This window comes from Triturus cristatus, chromosome 3_1, assembly GCF_964204655.1.
Source record: "Triturus cristatus chromosome 3_1, aTriCri1.1, whole genome shotgun sequence".
Lineage (NCBI taxonomy): Eukaryota > Metazoa > Chordata > Amphibia > Caudata > Salamandridae > Triturus > Triturus cristatus.
In genome coordinates this window covers 289,990,728-290,017,863 of record NC_140583.1, presented here as the reverse complement: position 1 = coordinate 290,017,863, position 27,136 = coordinate 289,990,728, and the positions used below count along the sequence as shown (strand labels likewise).

General features: G+C 48.7%; 1 protein-coding gene across 3 annotated transcripts in view; it reads left to right on the top strand.

The window, feature by feature from the left end:
• CD276 (CD276 molecule) overlaps window positions 1-27,136 on the top strand; it is a 298,243-nt gene that overhangs the window by 212,217 nt on the left and 58,890 nt on the right. For 2 of the 3 annotated variants that reach the window (XM_085643901.1, XM_085643902.1), the window contains one exon: window positions 24,984-25,124. The exons of the other annotated variant lie outside the window; for it this stretch is intronic. In XM_085643901.1, the coding sequence (XP_085500027.1) occupies window positions 24,984-25,124 (141 nt within the window). The remainder of the gene's footprint in view (window positions 1-24,983; window positions 25,125-27,136) is intronic. 3 annotated transcript variants of the gene reach the window in all.

Sequence of the window (27,136 nt, the reverse complement as noted above, 5' to 3'; positions counted from 1 at the left end):
TAAACCAGACACTGTTTAACATTTACATTACCCCTCTGGCTGAGCTTATCAGTTTTTTCGGCTTTTCCCTCACATCCTACGCCGACGATGCTCAAATTGTTGTCTCTCTTGACAATGATTCATTGGGCACATGAACTAACTTTTGCAACTGTATGCAGACCGTCAGCCAATGGATGGCAGAGAACTGCATTCAGCTTATTTCAGGAAAGACTGAGGTCTTGTTCTTCGGAGCTCAGCCCTCGTTCTGGACTCCCGCTTGGTGGCCCCAAGACATGGGCTTCTTTCCTTATCCTGCCAACAAAACCTGTAACCTGGGTGTCCTGATTAATAACAAACTGCCCCTTACTTACCAAGTCAATGCGGTCACTACCAAGGCCTTACACACTCTTAGTTTGATAAAAAAAGGTACTCCCTTTTATCCCTTCGCTGATTCCGAAAACAAAAGTACTGACTTCCCTTGTCCTATCCAAACTAGACTACAGTAAGGGTCTGTATCTAACTTCACATCAACATGTGCTTAATAGGCTAGAGACCTTGCAGAATGCAGCCGCCTGGCTGCTTCTTAAAATCCACAAACACCAATCATTGTGTAAACCTATGAGGAAGCTGCACTGGTTGCCCATCAGGCAGAGAGTTACTTTCAAGGCTTTATGCATTGTATATAAAGCTCTTCATAACCAGGGGTCCTTGCTCCTCAAAAATAGCTGTAACTGGTACATTCCCAATAATCTTTTAAGATCCTCTTACGCCAAAACCGTGGTCCTGCCCAGATTCAAAGGCGCGATCTGGGGCGGCCGCAGCTTTGTGTGGTGGGCCTCTCAAGCCTTGAATATGCTACTTTTACAAATCAAAACTTCTCCAAGTCTTCTGATCTTCAGAAAGCCCCTCAAGACTTGGCTATTTAACTCTTTATAATGAGTCTCGTCTTATCCCGGTCTCCCAACCACAATGTTGCTAGCACCAAGACGTCCCTGGGTATTCGAACGCTTAATAAAACTATCTAACATGTATGATAGGCCAGTAACCGTGCAGGGGACTAGCAAGTAGGAGGCAGTAAAAGTCAGTCATTGTAGGGTGTACTTCAAGAATTTGCTGGTGGATTGCTAGAGGAACTTGAGCAGCAAGTCAATGTGGTAGCTCAGTAGAAGCTGTGTAGCTCAGGCACATGTTTAGTCAAGCTCCTATTGTGTGCTGGGAACTAAAATGAGAATCATGGATTGGGTAACAGTAATGCATGTTTAAACAGGGCCCTAAAACAAATGAGAAGGCGCTAACAACCCCCTAGGATTAATACACTTTTTTTTTTTTGTAGGTCGCATGAAAAACCTAATATTTACAGAGCCAAATCTGAGTGCAAAATAAAACCTAATTCAAATAAAATACAACCTTGTTCCTGCTGTACGGTTTTCCATGTAAAAGCCATGACTTACTAAAACCAAAGAGGAGTGGTCGTACGGATGGTGCGGAGTATCCTCCCCTCTGCCTAGATTGCCATGGCTTTAGGTCACAGAAGCTCCGGATACTAGAATAGGCGGTAGGTGAGGTTTTGAGGGGAATCAACAGGACAGGAAAGGGTCTTGAAGTTTATGCATAAGCGAGGAACACAAATTGGCCAAACAATATGATACGGTCAGTAGTCACTTATGTAGTGTACGGGGCAAACAAAATAACCTATTAGTGGAGTTGAGCTGGAACTGTAAAGCGAACATGGAAGAGTGACCGTGTACTCAACAAAAACAAGTGGGAATCAACGTTACTGGAGCACAGATGGCTTGGGTCTGTCATCATAGTTGGGCTCAGGTTTGGTGTTTTGTTTTCTGCCTTCTCTGGTGCTACTGCGTAAGATAAGGGAGAAATTGTGTGCAGACAAGTCAAGCTATGGGTTAGATTGTTCAGGGATTATCTGCCAGTTTTAATGAGATGGGACAATACCTCGCATCCTTGAGCGGATCACAGCTCATTGAGTGTGTTGTTAACTTCACTGGGAACTAGTAGGGACAGAGGAGTGTAAATTGGAGAAATGACACTACTTGTTATGTCAAAATTCACCCCTGTGTTTTTTTTAGATTTTTCGAGCTAGGTGATTAGTTGATTAATGGCTCAGAGATCTTCTGAAGAACGTGGTGGGGCATGCAATTAGAACAGAAGACAGTATCTGGCATTGAGTCTGGGCAAGATGTGTTGTGTGCATTCAGACACAAATGCGAGTTGTGCATAGGAACATGCAGTGCAGAATTGGGGTTGAATTAATCAAGGAATAGACATATGAAGAAAAGGATACTTGATTGCATAGCCTGCTGGTGGCTGAACTTCAGTTGGCTTTCTCATATCTAAACCCTAAATGCAAACAAACCTCTCATTTCCAGCACTGAGAAAATCTGGTAACCGAGCTAAAGGTGTAATCGTGCATCAGAACAGACGACTGGCATTGAATATTGAGATTTTTAGTAAACGAAAGAAGAGCTGGATTAAAGAGCACCACTCCGAATTCTGTGGCAATCAATAAATTAGATTGTCGGTCAACAAGAACAGTTGTGATGCTTTAGAAAGGGCATGAGCCTGTTTGTGAAGTTAGTGGGCACCTTGCCCATACTATAAAAATGTCTCCGTACGACTGTACTGAAAGCTGAGGAGAGGTCAGGGGACACTGCAAGGGTAGGTGACCTCTGTCAGCAGTGGGGAGACAGCCCTTCAGACTGCCAGCAGTAATGTAGCAGAAGCCAGAGTGTGGCCTGGCACAGAGGACTTCCAATTAGAGGTTGGAGTTGGCAGACAGCAGACTTGTCAGTGTTCTTGGGGGGCACTGGCAGGTTGGCAAGCGGGTTATTACTGCCAGGTTTGGCTGAATCAAAAGAAGTAATTATTTAATCAAGAAGAGATTATGACTGGTTTTAGGGGCTGTGAAGTGTTTATCAGAAGAGAGGGATTTACTAAACATTTTATAAGTGGAGCTTTTTCTGTTCTACAACTCTTGACGGCAGGAGAAGGAATTGCATTGTCAATTGTTGAAGATGCGGAACACTTTCCAAAGTATTAATACATTTTTTCCAAGTGGAGAATAGCTCTGAACGTGGCAATTAGGGCCACTGGCATAGTAGGGCTTCCTATTTTGCCAGTGATCAGATTAGAATATCTTTTATTTTTTGGTAAAGAAAACGGTAGTGCATCACACGTTTCTGTGATGTATTGGCCCCAACTGCATTTAGGATTTTAAATCTGTGGGCTATCCCAAACATAGCTTTTAACATGTGCTGATTTTCCAGTGCCCATGCGGACAGGTCTTTTCGGGGTCTGGAAGTTTCTTTATGCTGGGAAGTGAAGCCTTTTTAGTTTTTCACTGCACACCGCTTGCGCTGTGCTTCAGAAATCTATTGTTTGTAATATAAACATAAATGTAACTTGCATCCAGCCTCCTCTCTTTCCTGGCTTCTCATTGGTTCCTGTGCGTGCCACTTACCTTTCCTCCATTTCTATTGGCTGTAGCATATTTTCCTGCATTTACCAATGCTTGTTCCTAGTCTGCTTCTCTTATCAGTTTCCCACTGCGAAATACTGTTAACATCCGCTTTGGTGGAACTATATTTTCATAAAGTGTTGCTTCTTACTATTGCAGCACTTTTATATAACAATTTATCACCCCAAGATATTAAGTGATTTGCATAGAATCTCAGGATGGTCCGCTGCGCTGTGGAGACTCGAACTGAGATTTCCAGCTCTTGAATCAGCAGCTCTGGCTGCTGTGCCACATCCTCTCCACTCCTGTGTTATCTGTCAGGGAATTTGTTCCTTCTGCCGGACGATAATTGAAAACAGTTTTTTATTTATTACATAGGCAAAAACGATGCATTACCAATGCTTGTTCCATATGCTGTCAGTACGTGGGAAGTTAAGTTGTCCACCAGTTTGTTTCTAGTGCATCTGTTCTCCCATGCATGATCTTTCCTACCTTATATAGCCCTGGAAAAGTTAAGATTTAGCATTTTTCTGGTATACCGAAGAAGAGCACGAGTCATAGAAGATACATTATTTTTTAGTTTGTTGCGTTATAGCATGCCATGGCCACTTCGGAATGGAAACAAAAGACGATTCAGGAATGGATTCCGCAAGTGAGGCAGTTCTCATTTGAAGTGATGGAAGAGAAAGGCTGAGGGAATGTCTCAACTGTTCATATGGGTCTCATCCAGAGCTGGAAAGGCCATTCTGCTGTTATAGCATTTTCCCGGTTGTCTGCAGGCTAGGAGGCTGCTTTCAGAGCTGAATGGGCTGCTATGACTCTCCCATGAAGGCCTCCATGGCCCCATTCCTGTCACGACCTCCTGCAGGGTGGGTCTAGTTTGACGATCTCCAAAGAGGATCCCAGAAGCTCCAGAGGTGGGTTCGGTCTGCTCTTATGGGTCTGCTGCTCTGTGGTTTTTTTTCTTGCACGTGTGAAGTAAAATCGAATTTGCATTCCTAGATCTGTGGTCTCGCCAAGGTTACAGAGGACGACTCATGATTCTGAGGTACCTAGGAACTTCCCTTAGGCAGGAAAGAATTTGAAAACTACACTTTATGAAGACGCGTGTTAAAATAAGAGCTGCACACATTTCTTTACAAACGCAGAGGAGGTTTGGGACTGGCTCAAGAGTACACGCAAGAATGGTGATCTGCGACTACCACATCGCTTGGAGCGTGGCCCCTAAAAACAACAAACAACCCAGCAGATCAGAGGAATGTACGCAATGAGATATGATAAGTAGTGGAGCAACCCACCTCGTGGACAGAGGTGCAATAATATGGTACCCTTGCACTAAATGACTTTTGCGCACCCAATCGATGAAGTCACTGGCAGTGGTCGCACCGTAGGGGGAGACATTGGCCACCCCAGTGACTGAAAGGAGCAGTCTCTATGGCATTGACATACAAGTCCCTTTGAAAATATGCAAATTGTTATTGGACAGATACCTTGGTGTGCCCCAGGAAGGGTAAGCTATCCTGAACAGTCCCCGGGCCACACATGCTTCCATTGCCATTGCTCACAAAATGGGACAGGAGTGATGTTCCAGGTATATCAGAGTAGATCAGAGGGGCAGGAGCATATCACCGAAGGTACAAACTAACAGGATTTTCTGCGGATGCGACCCACTGATGAATGCCTACGTAAAGCACAACACTGAAGTCCTCCTACAGCTGGGGTACAGTCCGTAGGGACGCCAGTGGTGTCTTGGCCTCTGCAGTCGCAGCTAGTACTTTGGCTGGGTGGACGTGGTGAACTCTAGACCTTCCCTAGCTTAAGTGGATAGCATGGTAGGACTGCAATAATGTGGGATTGCTCTTATAGGGACCATTCAGTGGTTATGTACCCCGCGGTTTGGGGGAAATATAGGAAATCACCAGTTTTTGAGTTTTGAGGGTCTTTACCCGGGGTGGGGGGAAGGAGGTAGGAAGGGTTGTTGGGAGGCTCCTGCACATTGGGGTGGGTGGTACTCAGTTTGTCGACAGAGCTTGGATGCTATACCCAAGACGGTCTAGTTCCCCTGACAGGTTACCATAATTATTGCAGCGGGTGGATCAGTTGTATGACCGCACAGAGCTTACTGCAGGATTATGGGTACTGCTTATATGGAGGCGCTTCACGTAGCTCCCTGGACCGTCAGAGGCCTCAGTGCTTATACAAAACTATATAGGGTACATATTTACCTCCGAAGACATGGCATTCGGGTTGCCATGTTGCAAGAGACACACTTAACTAATGAGGAAACAAACAAAATGAAAAAGAAGTGGAGGGTACAGATGTTCTCAACTTATTCCTCCTATGCAAGAGGGATTACAATATGTCTGGCCCACGGTGTAAACTTTCAGCTTATGTATGTACACGCTGATGTGAAGGGCCACTTTGTACTCCTTTACGGACTGTTGGATGGTAAGGAGGTATGCTTTTTAAACTCATACGCACCCAACACTGACGATAAAACCTTTTAGTTGACCTTACTGGGCCTACTGCTCCCATACACAGACCTGTCACTAGTGTGTGGGTAGAGAGTGACTTCAATTGCTTATTGGATGGGAATATCGACAGATGTCCAACTAGGCTACATACAAATTTGGGTATGACTGCAGTGTTGTGACAGGAATCCATATCCAACTGATGGTCCACCGTTGCCTGCTGGGCACGATACTTAAATGAGGAACCATGCAGCACAAATTCGCAAAATTAGGTCGACTACTCACGAAACACTGCATAGTAATATGATGGGTATCTGATAAAGGGCCCAACGTCCATTAATGGATCAGGGACAAACTGGAATGGACCCTGGCAGAAGAACTGCGAGCAGATGAAAGGGTTGAGGAGGACCTCAGACTGGGCAGGTACAATGACCCAATTGGTAGATGACCCTGCGATAGATGAGGGCGGACACAGGCAGGTGAAACGGAGGAGAGAGGACATGAAACACAGGAACGTAATCAGGACTCACCCTGAGATCTACAAATATGCGAGAACAGCTGTGGTCTGGAGGACTGGGGTGGGGGCTGGGGAGGGGTTGGAATGACCTCACCAATATCTGTACTATGTTTGCTGCTTGGGGGACACCACTCCTCTTTTTGCACCTGGGAGAGTTGGCTTGTATTTGTATTGTACACTTGTTAATATCAAAAATAACAATAAAAAATGCTCACCAAATGGTGGTGCCATATGACTTCATGGTGACTTCATACCACCCCAGAAGTAATGGAGCGGAGCCGCATATAAGCATCAACCCTTATGTCAGTTCCTTTCTTTCTGCATCCTTTTAAGTGAATTCGGGCACTTCTCCAACTTTGTCAGTTTTTAAATGACTCCAAAATGTATCACATTGTACCAGGGAAAATGTAGTTCCCAAAAATAACAGGAATGTGCCATGACTGAAGAAAATGTATATCGGTCAGAGACTCACACAACATGTGCCTGTGGTGCTTGGGCGCTGGTCACGAATCAGTCATGTGATAAGTGCACCCTCAACCATCCTAAGGCAATTAGGGAGCGTGAGGCAAAACTTTACGGTACCGGAACCATTCACAAGTCCGGTTCTGACTTTGAACTAGTTGGCCCATGCCAGGTCAATGTGTTGCTATCCAGTAACTAACTAAGGTGCAATGAGTGGTTGTACAGCCAGATCTTCACCCTAAAATTCTTTAGCGCCACCATTACTATCAGATGATGGAGGCCTTCCTGGGCTCCGACTGTTATTCTGTCAAGTACATACATAATGGGCCTCACAACACTGATAACGAGGAGTCAGACAATCTGCTCCCGCCACCCTTCAGTACACTGATGAAGGCTTGTATTTAGACTTGCAAAATGCTAGTGGGCTAGATACCTCACCAGAGACAGAGCTGAACTCTCCACCTGGTTCACCAACAGATGAAAGTGCCTCTTTTGCTGCTGTTGAGTGGAGAGCAGAAGTGCTATACGGGCAGTCTTCTACTCTGGAAAACAGTCAATTTATTTACCAAAATTCTACAGCCAGGCCCTACTTCACCTGAGCCACTGTTAGCATGCATTTAACAATGCCCTATTAGACACTTTCTTGGCCACTTGGGTAAGCTGTGCTTAACCCCTTTAGTTAGCTGACTTGTTGCCTGATGGCGCAGACCATCCCCTGGTGACCTGATCTTTTGATGAGACCTCCAATGCATGAAAGCCTTATGGTGCAGGCATCCGCAAAGAAGGTCAATCGTACTGCTTTTATTCCAAACGCCTCGGATATGGAGTTGAAACATGTTAATGCCGTCGGCAAAAAAATGTTTTTCTCAGCTAGCCTGGCTTTACATTCTTTCAAAGAGATGTGTATTTTTTGCAGGTACACCCATTACACTTGGGACATAGCCAGACAGATGTTGCCAGCCATTCAGGAAGACCTCAGGAACTCACTGGCCCAAACAATCTAAGACGGACAGGATATATGTATTGCATGCATACCTGCACACCATTGACTGCAGAGGTCAGCAGTGAAGTGCTTAGAAGGCATGCTTAGATGTGACTGACTGGGATGTTCAAGTTCCCATTATGGACATGCGCTTCAATGGATTTTAATTGTCAGAGTGAAGACGTTTCATAGATGTGTCACAGCTCGATCCTTGGAGTTATTGTCCCCAGCCAGACAATTCAATCAACAGTATAGAAAGTTTAGCCACTAATCTAGAGGCCTAACTTCCCAGCCTGTGCAACAACAAACATAGCTGTTAAAGGACAGAGCTTATGGTAGCAGTTCAGGCCATTCTCTCCAGAAGGGACGCAGTCTTCCAACTGTTCCATCCCCTGCGACCGTAGTTCTGAGGTGGCTTTGATTTGTCAACCAGAGCTGGAAAATCTTCATGTCAGACAGTTGGCTTTTACAAATTGTTCAAAGGGGTTACAGTCTTTCATTTCATCTCCCACCTCTTATTCTCGCCCACACCAGAGCTGTTTTTGGTGGACCATGCCTCTATCATTATCCAAGAAGACTCCTGCTGGCCAAAGGCATCACCGAGAAAGTGCTTGACTCTGAGAGGGGTGCTGTTTGCTGTACTTCCTTATGGCGGAGGAGGATGGAGACCTTAGACCCATACTGGACATCTGGCCATTGAATGCCTTTCTGAAGAAGGACTCAATTGAGATACTTACTCTGGCTCAGATCCTTTCTGCTCTGGGTCAAGGGTGCTGGACAGTGTTCCTGTACCTGCAGGTTGCTTATTTTCATATACTTCTGAAGTCCCACATATGGTATCTCTGGTTCACAGTGAGGTTGGAACGCTTCCAACTTTCTGTGCTGTCCTGCAGCCTTGCCTTTTGCCCCTTGGGTGTTCATAAAAGTGATGGCAGTGGTCGTAGCTCATCTTCAGAGGTTGGGGAAACATGTATTCAATAATTGGCTGCTCCAGATGATGACAATGCTCTTGATCTCCTTGGGGTATTCTGTCAATGAACTGAAGTCCCACCTGAGCCTTACGCAGAAGACTCCCTTCATATGAGTTGTCATGGGCACTTTAGTGTTCAAAGCTTTTCCATCACCACAGCAAGTCCGGGACTTTCAGGAGATGCGCCTGACATTTTTGGTAAAGTTCTCTCTCTGCAAGCCTCTGAGGTTTCTTTTGCTCATAGCCTTGTGCAACCACCTCATATCATCATCATAACATCAGATGGCACATGCAGACCCTGCAATCGAATCTAAGGTTTCAGTGGCTCCATCACCAGGGTTGCTTCTCTGACTCTGTCCAGATCTCTCAAAAAATGGCTAGGGACTTAATGTGGGAGTAGACAAGCACCAGCTTGCCAATCGGCAGGCCACTCTTCCTTCTCTACCCAGCTGACACAAGTAATGCTTATGTTATTACTGGTTGGGGAAGGAGGGGATCACACATTTTTGAGTTTCAGTAGACCGACAGTTCCACATCAACATTTGGAGCTTCTGGTGATCCACCTGGCCCTAAGAGGCTTTCCAACCACCCATGAAGGAGGGCCTGTACTGATCCTAATGGACAACACTAGCGCCATGTGGGGCTGTAACAGGCAGGGTGGGTCCTGGACCCTGTACCAGGAGGCTCTACGTCTCTGTAGATGGTTGGACCAGCAGAAGATCTTTTTAGTAGCAAACCACCTAGCATGCTTAGCACCAGACAATCTGAGCAGATGTTGGCTGGCTGGCCGGCCACAAGTGGCATTTTTACCCAAAGGTGGCACAGGGCATCTTCAGTATTGGGCATGCCTTGACTAGATCTGTTTGCCACCATCAAGAATGTGCAGTGCCAAAGCTTGTGCACATTGCCGTTTCCTCCAAAAAGTTAAATGGGAGACGCATTCCATTTACAATGGTACCCATGTCTCCTGTCTCCAAGTCCTCTTAATGGGCCCAGACTGGGACAGGAGTGTTTGATAGATGAAGCTCCTGAGCATTTGCCATCTGATCTGGAAACTCCATTCAGGAGCCGCAGGAACAGAGAGAATCCTACACCGCAATCTCGTGGAGTTTGAGCAGCGACAGTTGATTTCTTTTAACTTGCCGTCTGAAGTGGTAGATACCGTTGTTGCAGCCAGACGCATGTCCGTGAAGTTCATCATTTATGCCCGGCGCTTGAAACATTCATGGCCTGAATTAAGATTCATCATCTTTTTTTTTTTTTTTTTTTTTAAACCTTTATTTATATCAGTCTGGAACACAGCTATTCAGCCGACATCCCGGAGGTTCGGCAGCCAATTAAGCAACACATGAAAGCGTCCGTAGCTCTAGTACAGGAAAAAGACAAAGGTTCAGTTTTTTAGACAACCTACAATAAATAACACTAGCAAGGCAGTATACACAATAAACTTGTGCCAGTTCCCGATGGGGGCGTGGCCCCATTCCCAAAATCAGGAGAAAGCCACCGGGCGGGTGGATGAGGGAAAAGCAGAGGCGCTAACATTCTAGCATATTTGCATCATGAAAATCCCAAGTTGGAAGTGAGGCTAGGGGGAAAGTTGCTCCTCTAACGGTTCAGTGGCCGGGGGCAGACATATATCACCCCTATACTGGTTCCATCGTCCCCATATCTTATGCCACTTCTTAGGCTGCCCCCGGGCACTATACACCGTTTTCTCCCTAAACATGCTCCAGTCCATATTGTCCATCCATGCATCCAGAGCGGGAGGTCTCTGAGAGCCCCACAGTCGCGCAATATCCCGCTTCGCCACCATATTTCCTAGGGTCACCCATTGAGTCTGCGCCGCGTCATAATCAGTAGGACCCCAGACATTCAAAAGACAGCGCCGTGCCTCTGGCAGCAGTGCAATACCTGTGACCTCCTGCATCACTACATGAATTTGCTTCCAGAACTCCGCGATCACACCACATTCCCATATGATATGTAGAAAGGTGCCCACCATCCCACAGCCCCTCTTACATAAACCATCCTCGGAGAAACCCATATGAATCAGTCGGGGCCCAGTGACGTAGACTCTATGAAGTGTCTTAAGCTGGACCAGCCTTAGTCGTGCGGGGATCGCGACCTCCTTAGGAGAGGAGATGGCGTACTGCCAGTCCTCATCATCCAGTTCAAGGCCGTCCCTAGTCCACTGATCACGCACCCCTAGAAGGAGGTCGGTCCGGACATTAACAAGCTTCTTATAAATTAAGGAGATTGTACTCTCCGGCATATGGCCATCCAGGATCCGATCCTCCAAGGGAGAGGACTCAGGCACCTTCTCCCCCTCGACGAGGACAGACCGCAGAGCATGGCGTACCTGTGCATACCGGAAATATTCCGTACCCTCCAGAGCGTACTCCGTCTGTAGCTCGTCAAACGATTTAACTCGCCCCTTAGCCAGCAGGTCCCCCACCCTGGATATGCCGATCAGATCCCATTTCTCGAATCCCTTCGTGTGCCAAAGTTTCCCCAACATATCGGAGTCAAACAGCGGAGTGGCGAGGGTGAGCCTATCCTTCCAACCCAGCGAGTTCGTAATCGCCTTCCACACGTGCACCGCCACCTTGGTTGGCCCCGTGAGGGACCCATCCGTTGACCTGGAGTAGAGTGCTCTAAAGTAATTACCCCCGCGCAGCAACCACCGGTCCATAGCGAAGCCGGGGCTCAGCGCCGGACCGTAGACTCCGTGATTGATCGCACTCAACTGAGAGGCCCAATAATATCTTCTGATGTCAGGAAGCGCGATACCCCCATCGTACCACGGAAGGGTCAGCTTTGCTATCGCTATACGCGGACGGCCATCCCACAGCAACGAGCGCTGGAGGCTCTCAACCTCCCGAAAGTAGCTGGCCGGGACCAGCTCCAGGGTATTCTGCAGGGCATAGAGAAACCGGGGAAGGGACATCATTTTGAACAGCGCAGCACGGCCAAGGAGGGAAAGCGGCAGCCGCCGCCAGCCCGCCACATCCCGCCGCAGGCGTGTCAACGGAGGGAGCAGGTTTCTCTCATTTCGAACAGTTGGATCGGTGGAGATATAGATCCCCAGATACAAGAAACCCTCCCGGGAGATCTGGATTGAGCAATTCCGCGGGAGAACAGGGACGTCTCCACTCAGGGCATACAGATACGACTTCCCCCAGTTAATGGTGAGACCCGAGTTCCTACCAAAAGAAGCCAAAATGTCACAACTATGAGAGACTTCCTGGGTGAAGTGAGGTATAGCAGAATGTCGTCGGCATAAAGGGAAATGCGGTCCTCATGATCTGGTGACCATCGAATCCCCCTTACATCTGGGTGCCATCGTATCCAGGCCGCCAGCGGTTCAAGAGCGAGAGCAAACAACAACGGCGACAGGGGACAGCCCTGCCTGGTGCCCCTCCCCAGCTCGAACGGACGGGACGCCCTACCATTGACCGCGACTTTAGCCAGGGGCCCTTCATACAGTAGTCTCACCCAGCCAACAAAGCCAGGTCCAAAGCCGAATTTTGCGAGTGCGGCCCACAGATATGCCCACTCCACCGTGTCGAAAGCCATCGTGGCGTCAAGTGCTGCCACAACGGTCGGCTCCCGCAGCGTCCCCGTCCTTGCGAGCACGCCGTGGATGCGCCTAAGGTTCAACGCAGTGTTACGGTGCGGGATGAAACCAGATTGGTCCGGGTGGATCAGGTCCCCGATCACCCTGATCAAACGGTTGGCCAGGACTTTAGCGAGGATTTTCGGCTCGGCATTAAGTAGCGAGATCGGCCTATATGAGCTGCACTTAGTCCTGGGCTTGCCATCTTTATGTATGACCACAATTGTCGCCAGGCGTTGGTCGAATGGAAGGCATCCCGTCTCCCGCGCCTCCACAAACATAGCTCGCAGATGTGGAGCGATCTTGTCAGGCCGGAGTTTATAGAACTCAATTGGCAGGCCATTCGAGCCCGAGGCCTTGCCCGGGCGCAGTGAGCGGATAGCACCCGCGACTTCGTCAGCGGTGATGTCACCATCTAGATCTTCCCTGTCAGTGTCAGAGAGGCAAGGCAAAGCGAGATCGCGCAGAAGTTCACACGAGTTCTCCACCGGCCTGTCCGACACAGAGGTATAGACCGTGCGGAAATAATCTGCGAAGCACTGGACTATGCCATCCGGCTCGGTGACAATAACGCCACTCTCTGTTACTAGGTCCGGCACCACACGATTAACCCGCTCCTTTTTATCCAGCCACGCTATTAATTTCCCGGCCTTGTCCCCGACGTCGTACAGTCGCCCCTGCTGCTCCCTACTCAGAGCTTTGGCCGCATCCGTCACCAGGGCCTTATACTCCGACTGCTTAAGGCTCAATTTATGCAGCGCTGCTGCCGTGACCTCCTCCTCCAAAACCAACTCTAGAGCCGCCATCTCCGCCTCGATCTGAGCGACCTCCGCATCCCGCCGACGTTTGGCTGCCGCTATCAAGGAGAGGGCCTCTCCTCTCAGCACAGTTTTAAACGCTTCCCACAAAGACACCGCAGACGTGACTGAGCCGAGATTTTCCTGGAAATAGCGATCGACCGCCTTCAGCACCGCACTACGAGTCTTAGGGTCACGGAGATACCAGGGGTTAATCGGAGCCACCCTGCCCCCCACTCCTCTACCAACATCCATACAGATCCACACCGGCGAATGGTCAGAAATACCCCTAGCCATGTGCCTAGCCTCGGACACAAAGGAGGCGTGTGCGGCCAAGGTAAGCACATAATCAATTCTAGAGAGACTGCCATGCGCCCCGGAGTGGAAAGTGTACTGCCGCTGTGTGGGATGCAGCAGTCTCCAACAATCAACCAGACCAAGGGTATCTACAAAATCTGGAAGCCATTTCTGCGCCCCCCCAGAACTTCTTGGCGGGTGTCTGTCAAGCGATCCAGAGCCAACCGCATTAAAGTCACCACCCACCACCAACATTCCCTCTGGGAGATCCAACAGAGCCCTCCCGAGGTCCGCAAATGTGGAGGGCTGCAGCGCAGGAGGGACATAAACCGACACCAGGACCAACGTCCTGCCCTCCCACCTCCCCGCCACAGCCGCAAATCGTCCCCTATCATCAACAGTGGTGGAGTCAACCTCAAACGGCAGCGAGGACCTGACAAGTATTCCAGCCCCTCTAGAGCCCGAGGAAAACCCAGAGTGTGCGACAAATTTGTAGCCCTTCCTGTTGAGTGCGTAGCACGTGTTACCTATCAAGTGTGTCTCTTGCAATAAGACTATATCAGGGGAGCATCGCTTCAGAAATTGCAGGACAATCCCTCGCTTAATACGATCCCCCAAGCCATTAACATTCCAACTGAGTATCTTTAAGCCCCTACCCCCCATCCAAAAATGTAAGGAGACCTCCACCCTCCTCGTAGAACCGCACTCGAGCTACAGAAGTTTGCATCACTACGCCTTGCAGAACAAAAAACAACAACAACCACTTCAACAACCCCATACCACCCCCCACCCTGCACCCCTGCGTAAGCTCAAAAAGCCCCCCCAACTTGCAGTGTGCCTGTCGCCCCATTCAAAGACTAATCTACAAAAAGAACCCCAGAGGAGGAAAAAGCTCCCTTCCTACCCCCGCCACCCCCCGGACTACCACCCTCCCGGAGGAACTGAAGACTGTGAGTCACCGTCCTGAACAAAATCAAAGTGATCTAGCACCCAAGTCCTCGCTCATTGTCCACCTTCTGCTCCACCGTCATGTTCCCCGCTAGTCCGTCGTTGGGGCAATGTGTCCAGCTAGTCTCCGACCATGTCAGGTGATTCAAAAAAGAAAGTCCGCTCTTCATACACCACACGCAACCTGGCCGGGAAGAGCATGGCGTACTTCAGTCCCATCTCTCTTAGCCTTCTCTTGACCGCCAGGAAACCTTGCCGTTGCTTCTGCACCATCTGGGTAAAGTCCGGATAAAAGCTCACTGTGGTGTTCTGAAAAGTCATCGGGCCGGACACTCGTGATGCTTGTAGAATGGCGTTGCGGTCCCTGAAATTAAAGATCCTGGCGACAATCGGTCTCTGAGGGGCCCCCACCTTGGGCCTCCCACCAGGGACTCTGTGGGCCCGTTCAACAGTAAAGAACTTACTAAGGCCTTTGGGCGCCAGATGGTTCACCACCAAGTCCTCCACGAACAGGTCCACCGACTGTTCCTCCGAATTTTCCGGGACCCCAATGATGCGCACGTTATTGCGCCGTGCACGGCCTTCAAACTCCTCCAGCCGTCGGGCAAAGTGGTCATTTGCGGTCCTCAAGGTACGTACTTCCAGCTGCAGTTCAGAGACATCTCCCAGGAGGCCAGAGGTTTAAAGGTCCAAGGACTGAACCCGCTCATTAGTTTTCCCCAGATCTGCCCGAATCAAGTTGACGTCAATCGAGATTGTGTCCACTTTATGCGCCAGGGTCTCAAATTGCTGCCTGATAGAGGACTGCATCCCCTCGATGGCCCCCATGATATCCTGCAAGGTTAGTTCCGTGGCGGGGGGCAAACCGTCTTTCAAGGCTTCCAGTGCCCGTCCCGATCCGCCCGGTGACCCCTTCTGCTGAGCATAGCGGTCCATGTTGTTGGTTTGGGTGTATCCTCCCCGCCTGGTACTCTTGGGCTTCTGTTTTTCGGCTTCCGATTTGGTCGACATCGTGGTCTGCTGCGGAGACAGTCTCCTTGCCCATCCAGAGAAGAAGACCATACGACAAGTGACCGGCGCAACTCACTCCCAGGCCAGGGCGCGATGAAAACAGGAAAGCGAAAGCGATGACACCGTCCTCCCGACGGCTCGTCCCTCACACGGCCGCTGTTGTTCAATTAGTGCTCGGGCACTGTGCCAGCGCAAGCCCCGGGCATCTTCCGGGGAGTAGGCCACAAACTTCCATGTAGCACAACTTCGGCCTCCGGTGAGCGATTTCAGTCCGGACAGCGACTATCACCTCAGCAACGGCTCGCCTCCAATATTCCGGGTGTTAAAAACAGGATGCTGCACAGGATATTTGCCGGAGGGAGCGAGGGTCTCAGGAGCTCTGAGCTCACGCGGCCATCTTGATCACGCGCTAGGCTCCTCCAAGATTCATCATCTTGATCCTCTACAGGTCACATTTTCTGAAGTTTTGTTGTTTATTTTGTCATTGACCCTATATGACAATGCTATGGGACAGTTACGGGTTACTTGTCAGCCCTTTTTATGTTTGTGCGATCTTAAATCACAGGTTGAGATGTGTTTTCTGAGAGGCCTGACACAAACTGTGCCATGCCTCACTGGGACCTAATCTAGTCATGGCGTTCCTTATCTGCACGCTATTTGAGCCTACGCACAGTTGCTCGCTACAACTTCTGACATAGAAGACAGTCTTTATCGCCATCACTTTGACGTGATAAATGAGAGAACTACAGCCGTGCACTTAGAACCTCCCTACGCCATTTGGCAGACCAATTGATACTGAGGAGACTGCCTGCCTCCTTACTAAAGTTGGTATCACCTGTTTTTATCAGTCACTCGACTACCCTGCTGAAACTGTTCATCCTCTCTACCGTTCTAAAGCGTAAAGGCTTCTTCGGTTTGACCCCAAGAGAGCTTGAGTTTCTACACTGACTGTCTGAGGGATCATCGTGTGGATGATCAGCTCTTTGAGGGGTTCACTGAGACCAAGAAAGGCAAGGAAGTGCAAAGAGGATTCCATTGGGATGGATAATCCTCTGCATTAAAATCTGCTTCAGACTGGCTAAGAAGGACCCCCCTCCCCACACTACAACGCCCCTTGCTGGAGGGTGCTCTTGTGGCACATAATTTCGAATTATATTGTGCAGTGGCTCAGCTGCAGTGGTCAATGAGCTGGCTACAGGCCCCTGAATGCCCTGAAAGGACAACCATTTGCTGCCTGATAGTGGATATTGATGTCCACAGCTGGTTGTCTGCTCCAGGGAGGCGTCTTCAGAGGGAGACCTGCCAGACAACGGTGGCTCGGCTGTACTTGTGTCGCTTTGTGCATAGCAAGGGGCCTCGTATTCCTTACCCCCTGCCATGGAGTTGTGGAGCTCACTGATACTCCATGGGGAGGTGCAGAGACTTGACACGGATACTTTGACGGCAGTAGGGTAGACCCAACTAGGTGGACTGTTCCAAGACTGAAAGTTCCTGGCTTTTTAGGATATCATGAACTGCTATGGCATAGGGGATGGCCACTTTTTAACATCCCACACTATTCAGTGCATCATAACATAAGAACAAACAAACATAAGACGTGTGTTTGTAAAGTGCACTCTTCTCCCATGGGTCTCAAGGCGCTGAATAACAGATGTTTATTGTTACCCAACTCAATGGTACTCGCTTTATCGACCTCAGATGGATGAAAGGCTGAGTGGACTCACCGGGATTTGAACCTGTGACCATTAGGTCGAGCACAGGCCCCTGCAGTGGATGCATTAGTCCATTAAGTCACCAGTCCCGGCCCCATGGGACACTAGGGATATGGAACCTACTCAATCCCCCACATTGCACACAATACTATCACAGGGCTTCACGCGGCATGCCATTACCAATCTTTACACTTCCCTTAACGCTGCACAAACAGACTACATGATAATGGCAAGCGATAAATGGAACAGGGTCCTTTGGCAGCCGCTCTCGGACAAGACCTGGGCCAGGGCACTGCAACATATGAAGGAGGTGTCTGACAATCCGCAATTCCAATTCACAGAATTCAGCTACATACACCATGGCCCATATTATGCAAATGGAACATTTTCATTCTTTGCGCCTGGCGCAAACAATGAGAATGTGCCGTGATATGGTGAATACGCTGCCCTCAGGGAAACTGCAATCTCGCGCTGCCCCCAGAGCAGCGCATTCCTGTGAAAATCGGAGAAACTGCCTTGAATTCTCTCCATGTTTTCACACTGCAGGCAGCAACCCTCCTGCACTTTGAAGGGGGAATAGAGACCCCTTACAGGCGGATGTAGTGAGTGACTGCACCCGCCTGTAAGGGCATGTCTGGGGGGTCCATGGGACCCCCTTTTCCCCCCTCCAGAGGACTGCCATCAGGGTTTGCACTGTCAGTGCGCCTCCTGAGAGCTTCTTTGCCTCTGTGCTCTCGTCTGTAATATGGCACGGGCAAGAAGCAAAAGGATTTCCTCATTTGCATGGGGCCACGCCCCCATGCATATGAGGGAACGCCCTCTTAAGGAAGCACCGGTGCTGTGTGTGCGCCAGCACTTTCAGTATTACAGAAGGGTGCACACAGTGGTCTGCGGCCCGTTCTGTAATACCAAAGCGCCCCATGGGAGCACAAAGCAGGCGCAAATGCCCGTTGAAGGACGAACTCGACCAGTTTTTTGGCTGGTTGAATGCCAGATCCAATGATATCCAGTTCACCATGTCAAATGATAACAATACCATCGATTTCCTGGACCTTACCTTTGAAGTGGATGATGGACAACTGATTTGTGACCTCTATCGTAAACCCACGGAACGGAACACCCTCCTGAAGTATGATTCTCACCACCCACGCAGCCTAAGGGATAACCTTCCCTATGGCCAATACCTTAGGCTGAGGAGGAACTGCACGCGCAGAGCTGATTTCTTCAAAGAAACCGAGATCCTTACCACTCGACTAAAGGAACGTGGGTATCCATTGGGTCTCTTGAAATGCGCACGCAAACGCGCATGGTATTGTCCAAGAGATGAACTCTTACAGGTCAAAGAAAAAAGATCCAAGAGTGAAAACATTGTATGTGTTACATCTTTCAACACAAAGAGCAATGGGATGAAGAAAATCATCAAGAAGTACTGGAATCTTGTTGCGAGTGAACTGCCGACCATCGAGGAACCCATCTTCGCGTTCAAACGGGCCAAGAATGTAAAAGACAGTGTTGTTAAGGCATACCTTGAACCACCAAAACCTCGTGGTCTTAGAGAACAGTTGGGGCTACCATCCATCGTGGGCCATTACAAGTGCGGACAATGCAAAGCCTGTCCTTTGTCAATAGAGGGCTCTTCCTTCCTCCATAATGACAGAACATATAACTCATCTACCTTCACGAATTGCAACAGCTCCAGTTTAATATACGTGATAAGATGTCCTTGTGATCTCTTATACGTGGGACAAACAACGCAAAAAATAAAAGTGAGGATACTACAGCACATGAGCCGTATCAGATGCAGAACACAAGGGGCCCCCATGGTGGACCATTTTCTGGCACTAAGCCATCGACCTGAAGATTTGAAATGGTGGGTGCTAGAGAAGGTCAGTCTTGCGCCAAGAGGGGGGTCAATAACTACGAATCTGAAGAGAAAAGAGTGTAGATGGATTCACTTCCTCAATACTGTCCAGCAAGGGCTTAACAGCCTCGAGGAAACATCCAGGGAAATGGGGCAACTATGACACTCCATCTTACACTCTATGTCGCACAACCGTAGGCTCATCTGCAGTGTGTATACATGATTTGCTTACTTTTCTTTTTGTACCTTACCTTGTGCTCTGCTGTAACTCTAAGACAGATCTCAAATTGTGTTTTAATCTGTACTCGATTTATGTCTTCTTATCTGTTTTTTAAGGCATATGTTTTGTAAATAATGACTGTTGTGTTCATTGCATCTCGATGCATTCATGCGTCTCTACGCAATTGTTAAATTGGCTACGTATGATCCAAGTCCCTTGCAATATCGCTTCACTTCCGAATGCCTTATCAGCACACGATCTGTCAACCCTGCTGTTGGACACATTAATTGTCAGTCCACACCGTCATAACGCGCACTTGGCCTCAGCTGACCTGCCTCACCGATGCTACCGTGGTTGCCTGCAACCCTACTGACACACCACTCTGTTGACTTCAAATATCGATAGACTAACCTGTAATTCCTTGTAATTGCCCACACTTAATTCTGACCACTGGTACATTCGCTCAGTTTCTATATTATCACACGATCTGTTCATTCTCTAAGCAATCGTGCAGATTGACAGTTGTGTGATTCTACGTGGGCGCAGCGCGCGCCGCGCCCACTGGGCCGCCCCACCCGGAAGTGGCCTGGGTTGCTAGACAACGCCCCGATAACACATGGTAATTAGGCTGATGGGCTCATTCCACGTCAGCGTAGCGCTCCTCGCGCCCCATTGGCCGGAATTCCCAGACGCAGTCATGGTTGCTAGGCAACGCCCTTTACGCGTCACCATGTCGACGTCAGACGTGACAGCGCGGCTCTCCTTCATGTAGCGGCCTGCCTGTCAGTTGCGGCTTCTCCCGACTCAGACAGGAGCTGCTGCAGCGCGAATCGTTACCGCTTTCTTTCCCAAGTAAGACATCGTCCCCGTAACAAGTGCCCAGGGCCCCGCCCGGCTGTGAACTATCCTGATCCAATATTTATCATTTCAGAGTCAATAGGAAGTATAACCTTGAACGGCTCCGACGCGATTTTTCACCGGAGTTGTCCTCATTTATTTGAACTACGCCTACCAAGGTGAGCGTCCAAATCTACATTTAAACTTTTTCCCCCTCCCCACACGGTTGATTCAATCGCTATAATTCTTGAACCGGTCCCCTTATAGACCGCCACTATTAACCATTTTAACCACTTTTGCACACGATCAAATCACCTGTCCTCTACAACCGGCCAACACACAGGCCACTACTCTTAACCATTACTCTTAGCTTTTCACCCATTTTCTGTAACTTGTTAATATAGTGGCCATTACTTGTAACCATGACTCTTAGCCTTACGACTATACAGGCGCAGACCTTACAGCAACACGTACTTTGCCTTACAGAGACCACATTTGATGAGGAGCTCTGTTTCTCTGAACATTTCCTTACCAGGCCCTCCTAGACCGCCGGCTAGGTGAGTGGTGTCCCGTATCTTTCGGGATCACACAACTAAACTATCACAACATATGTCTGACACACACTCTACTTGCTCTTGCAGGGTACCACCGTGTATTTTATTGTCCTGATGAAGACCCTGCGTGACGATTCAAAGTCGCACTTATTGGGTTGAAACGTCGACGGAAAATGTTAGGACCAGTGCGAGACCTGTTTTTCATACAATTTCTGATTTATCCATGAAACAGTGTCCTTGTTTGTCCTCGATACTGGCCCTTCCCTTACATATTGTACATATAACAAAGTTCTGCATTCGTTCACTGTATATATTATGCACAATTTGGTCACTTATGTCACTCTGTCACAAATTCACTGACTCACTTTACAGTTTACTACCTTGGTAACCCTGCATTTCCAATGTCATTTGTGCTCCGCTATATAAATGATGTAATTTATATATAAAAAATGACATTACATCCTTCAAAACAAGCCTGATCTTTGATTTGCACTTTGAGATTGTGTGGTCAACTTGATTGATTCTCCTTTTCTCCTTGATTCATCCCTTCGATAAAGCAATTGTTTTACCTATACCCGACAGAACCACTGTTTTCTTATAACGTTGCAAAGCTGGGGCACGTCTAATCAGGTTTATTTATTCTCACAGCGCATTCAGTGTATGTTTCCGACCCTGAGTGCGCTAGGTGTAGGTTGGCGACAGTAGGGGTTTACCCATGGTGTGGGACTACCTGATAATACATGTGGTCTGGCAGGAGATTACTGCTGTGATAGTTGACCTTGCGGACCACTCCCTCGCACCCACAACTGAATTTTGTTTATTGGGGATATACCCTAAAGCCAATGGGCCTAAAACATCTCCGTGGGTTTATTGACCTGACCTTTGTGCTGTTCATACGACAGATAGCGATGTCATGGAAAGCACCTGCGGCGCCTGACCCCCAGCGCTGGCCATCCACATTACTACCCTGAGCATAAGCAGAAGCGAACACCTTTTAGGCTCCTTAGGATGAGAGGGTCCTCCAGAATGGGCGGCAAGGGCTGGGAAGTTTACCTTACTAACGTCAAGGCAAACAAGCATTGACATTGCCAATAGGTCTCGCTTTTGGGACCTTATAAGTGTTTAGCCATGCAACAGTTGCATAACTAAATACTTATAAGGTCCCAAAAGCGAGACCTATTGGCTATGCCAATACTTGTTTCTGTTTATTACTGCTCTGTAGTAATGGCGACGAACGGGTGCTACCATACTACATAGAAGTAATAAACTGGAAGAAAAAAAAATGGCTCACGAAGAACATCAAAGCGGCTGCGTAAGTGATGCGCGTGCCCACGCACATGCACTCTAGCTCTAGGCTACAGTGTTAGCACTTTTTTGAGCCCTCACAAAAAGTCTCGCCAGACCAGCGCATGCGCTGGGTCAGGCGAGACCTAAAAAGGACATGCGCCCCTCCCTGAAGGGCCCACTGTCCCTTAATAACATACACCATACCTGCCTCAGAATGCATACATGGTGCCGGAAGGGGGACGAGGGACGTAACAATCTGTCTGGATCATGGTTGACCTCTCGCCTGCTTCTCTCCCAAGAGTTCCTCTCACCCTCCTGGACTACAGGTTAGCCACGCTCCCCTCGCCCTCCTGGACTGCAGGTTAGCCATGCTCCCCTCGCCCTCCTGGACTGCAGGTTAGCCACGCTCCCCCCGCCCTCCTGGACTGTAGGTTAGCCACACTTCTTATGCGCCTTTCAACGAGCTCCTGGACACCGGTCAGGTCGCACACGTGAGCAGAGACCCACTGCGATCTCCCTCCTACTTCAACTCACACAGTATTGCCCCCCTCCCCTCCATATATGACAAAGCATGCACAACCGCGCGCTACTTCCCTACCAACACATGGGCCTGCCCTACTCCTTCGAACAATGGCACCTTTACACGGTAGACAGTATTTTGTATTTCTTTTCATTTGACCACAGGCACCAATGTTAGAGCTTTTATTTTTGGAGTTCCCTGTTTACAGATCATCATTATTATCTCCTCTCCTTTGCATTCGAACTCTGTTACTTCACTGCGTGCATATGATAACACTGATGATTCGTATATGCTTTACGTGTGTTTATGATGGACCAATGCCTCTTTCCGTTTCAAAAACATCAATAAAAATATCTTTGAAAAAAAAAAAAGAAAACCCCCTCACTCTAGGAGGGTGAAGGCTGCTATGAAAGCTGTGGCACGAAAGGTGCCAGTTCTGAACATCTGAACATCTGCAAGGCTTTGTCTTGGGCGACAGTGCACGCGTTCACAAAAGACTACAGCCTGAACATTCAGACCCGACGGGGGCCATTTTGCTAATTCAGTCCTGCAAGACTTTCCATCAAAAATGTTTATGTGGGATCTACAGATTCATAAAACACAAAACAGCAGATAAAACAACGAGTGAAAGCAATAAATACCAACGACACATAAGCAGAACAATGACACAGCACTAAAGGCGAGCAATCTGCAGGTAGACGTTTTCATCAGAAGAACAAGTTGCCTACCTTTGGTTATGCTGTTTCTGGTGGATACTCCAGCTTACAGCCTATTCTTCACCTTTGATGGATTTGCTGACCTTCAGTTAAAACGGATAAACATCATGTTGTTCCCAGGGCCAGAAAATGATCTCATACAGGACTCGGTCCTCTACGCTGCAAAGAGTTGGGACACCTGGACTTCGCCCCAGTAGAGACTAATCTAACTTCTTCTTCTAAATGTTTGCATGTTTTTGAATGGATATGAATATTCCATGCTCATGAATTGTTGAAACTGGAGCTGCAATGTATTATTTCAAGATGTATGGCTCATCCTTACAAAAACTTCAAGTGAAATAAAGGTATTGTGGACAATTCTCTCTCCTGATCAAGGGATCAAACCAGTTGTCTGGACCCATACCCATTTGCCTCTTGAATTCTTTCCTTCAGGGGAAGGACCCTGAGGGTGGTGGGGAAGTTTTGTAAGCTGTTTATGAGTTTACTTCTGCTTTGATGGGACCCCAGAGGTGTTAAGGCAAAATAGTGTCCAAAAAGTAGACCAGTGGAGATCTCCAGTTTGGATGAGTCCTGGTGTAAGTGGAATATGAACTGGAGACCGTGCACGGTAAATGGGTTTCTTGCTAGTTGATAGCCCCAGGTTTGATTATGTAGGATAGGTACAGTGTGTGTGTTCTTAGGTCACACGTCGTTCTCTGGCACCTTTAAGTGATGGAAATGACTGTGTCCTAAATATGGTGATTTCTTTCTTTAGTTGACGAACAGAAAGCTTCCCATATGTGGTTCTCTGGTTACTCGTGGTATGCCTTACAGATGTGTGAAAACAGCAACATTTTAGTGAAAAAGAGTCAAGGTATTCGAACTACCAATGTATATGCATTGTAAAGAAATTATTTCTAAGGAACTCAATGATAATTATTTACTTACGTAAGTAACCCCTTTTTACATATACTGTGACACATATGAATGGGTGGGTCTGGCTCGTACTAACCTGCGCAGGAGCGTGCCCACTTTCTATACCAAGTGTAATATGTACACCACACTGACATCACATTTTACACAAATATCCAAGTGCCTCCATTCTGATTTCAGGTTTAAAACCGCTCCCACCCCCTGCCCCCGAATCCGTGCATGTCCCTAAAGAAACACACACAAGACGGAAGGGTGACATAACTGAGAAAGCTTCATAACTTTATTGGTTCCAGACAATTGTGAGAAAGGAGATGCATGGGGCCAAGGGAGTGGAGAGAGCAGGGGCTGGGAAGAAGGTGGTTACTGTATGGGAGGTTTGAGTGAGGCCGAGAGGCGGTAGTGTTGCAGGTGGACGGGGGTGGGAGAGGAAAGATATTCCACAAGTGATAGCGTCTACTGAGAAGTACTCGTCTCCACTGCCCTTGCAGTTGGTTTTTGGGACCACTAGGAGGGTGTGTTTGTCAGAGTAGAAACGTCTGGTCGTATTGGTAGAATACTTCTAAATGGACAATCCCATGATAGCTCTTACACTCGGGGTCTTCTTCCAGGAAGAACACCTGGTGTTCTTGCCATCTGAAGATACCCGTGAAGAGGGCAGGAAGGTCCTCCTGGTTTTGGGAGTGATTGCTACTTTCCTGGGGCAGGTTTGCATTGGGAGGAGAGTCTCTTATCAATGGTTCTTGCGTTGCTTCTACTTTGTGGGCTGGTGGATATTTCCACACTATGAAATGTTGTTATATACTTTCCAAATGATTCTAATTGTGTAACTTCCTCGGCAGGACAACATCTTACCTTCCCAGCCATAGCCTTGTGGGTGACTGTGGGTCTGTCTGTCTGTCTGCTGGTCCTGCTCGGGGCACTAGCCTACGTCTGTAGGAGGAAGCTGCTGCAGATCTGCTCCGAGGATGAAGAGACCACAGGTATGAGGGTCACTTTCCAAGGGGAGATCATGAGAAGTTGAAGGGTCATGGTAAAGCTTGTGTGCAGGGAACAAGTCCTAAAAAAAAGAAGTGGGGGGACGCTGACGTCACAACAGGAAGTGACGTCACGAAAGGTGGCTTGCACCATCAGACTCATTGCCTCCCCTCGCTCACCCCTTAGATGCGATTGCATCAGAGAAGCCAGCGCATTACCTCCTCGTCAGCCCTCCCCGTCCCAGTCCTAACCAGTTGAGCATAGCTCCTCCCACCAGACACTCCCAAGCAACTTGAAACCCATCCCTTCCCTCCAGGCCACACCCATACCCTGAGGCATATAGCACCGTGACCCGCCACTCCACATCCTGTTTGTTTTTTCTGCTGATTCACTTCCGGGCAAACTTCGATGGGATAGGAGGTGCTGGGTCTTCAAGCCTCCTGTCAGGTGAGTGTGAAACGGGTTGTTTAGCGCCCGTTTAAACCCCTTAGGTGCCGTTTTTGAATTATTGAGGCATTTACTTTGAGTCCCTGCTGTAGCGGGACCGTGGGGTTGGGGGGTCAGGACTACCTGGTGTGGGGTGGTGACTCCCTGCTGCGGCCTTCTCTCTTCCGAGTTTGTTTCCTGCTCTAGCGGGATCGCCCGGGGGGGAGAGGAGGTGTGTGAGGTGCGGCTTGCCTTTCTGCGCGCCAAGGGCATGACGGTTTTGGCTTCTATATCTTTTTTTCGTCAGTGGGGGCATGTCTCCTGTTTGTTTAGCGTTTATACAGATTGGTTTACTGATTACTGTTTGACTGTCCGCTTCGCGCTTCCTCGGATCTTGGAGTGGGGTGTTATTCTCCTGCTGGTTGGGGGTTGCTGCATTGTAGGTGCCCTGGGGAGGAGTTTCCACTGTCCTCATGTCTGTCTCTATTCGGATGGGGGTCGTTTGGGGTTTTTTGTGGCTCTAATCTCCTACTGCTCTTAAGAGTCACTGTGGCCTTCTGGTTTATGTCTGGGGCTCTGACTCTCAAGGTTACAGGTTCTAATCCCTTTGATTCGGTCTAGGCAGGTTTCTTCAGTGGGCTTTGGGGGTATTTCTTACCTTGTTCACTGGTTCCTGGTGCGGGGGCTTCTGGGTTCTTGGTATCCTTAAAGGTTGGGCCCTGTCCTGTCCTTTCCTTTTATGGGATGGGTGGAAGTCTCTGATTGGCCGTTTTGGGGCCGGCCTTCAGTCCTGTTGGGGATTGGCTGGGGATCGGTGGGGCTTTCCCTGGTTGGCCTTTGGGAATATTTTTTTTTTTTTCCCCTGGATAGGCTCGGTATTTAATGGGGTCTGTTTCTCTGGTCTCATGTTCACAACATGGAGGGTAGAGGTGCGGATGTACGTGAGCTCGGCTGTGTGGATGAGGAGGTGGTCGCTGGGTCTTCCACTGCTCCTTCCTTAATAGATATTCAGAAGATGATTGAGGCGGCGGTGGCGGCTGCCTTTGTGGCTCGTGATCCCGTTGGGCCTAAGAAACGGAAATTGGATGCCTCGGCGGAGGTAGATCCTGACATGGACTCTGATGAGGAGGTGAAGGGTCGTTTTGTCCAAGGGTCGGACTGTAGTTGTGTTCTACAGCATGTTCAGGACAATTTGGGGTTCCCTGGTCCCGTGCCGGGTGGAGAGTCTGAAGACTTCTTCGCTAATTACCTGAAGAGAGAACCTGAAAGCCTCCCCATTCATGCTTCTGTGCGGAGGGTGCTGGAGGGGGAATGGAAGGATGTGGACAAACATGCCTTTCCCCGGTTTCTGGCTAGGAGGTATCCCTTGCAGGGTTTCTCGGAGGAATTCCCGGCCGTGGTGAAGGTGGATTCCCTGCTTGCTGGCATGGCGTCTCAGAGCCTGGTGGTGTCTGAGGATGCGGTTCCTTCTGATCCTGGGGACAAGCGTGTGGAAGGGGCCTTGAAGCGGTCCTTTGCTGCCTCTAATCTTGCAGTTCGGTCTGCAGCTTACACCAGCTATCTTGTGCAGTCACTTCTTAAAGACTGTCAA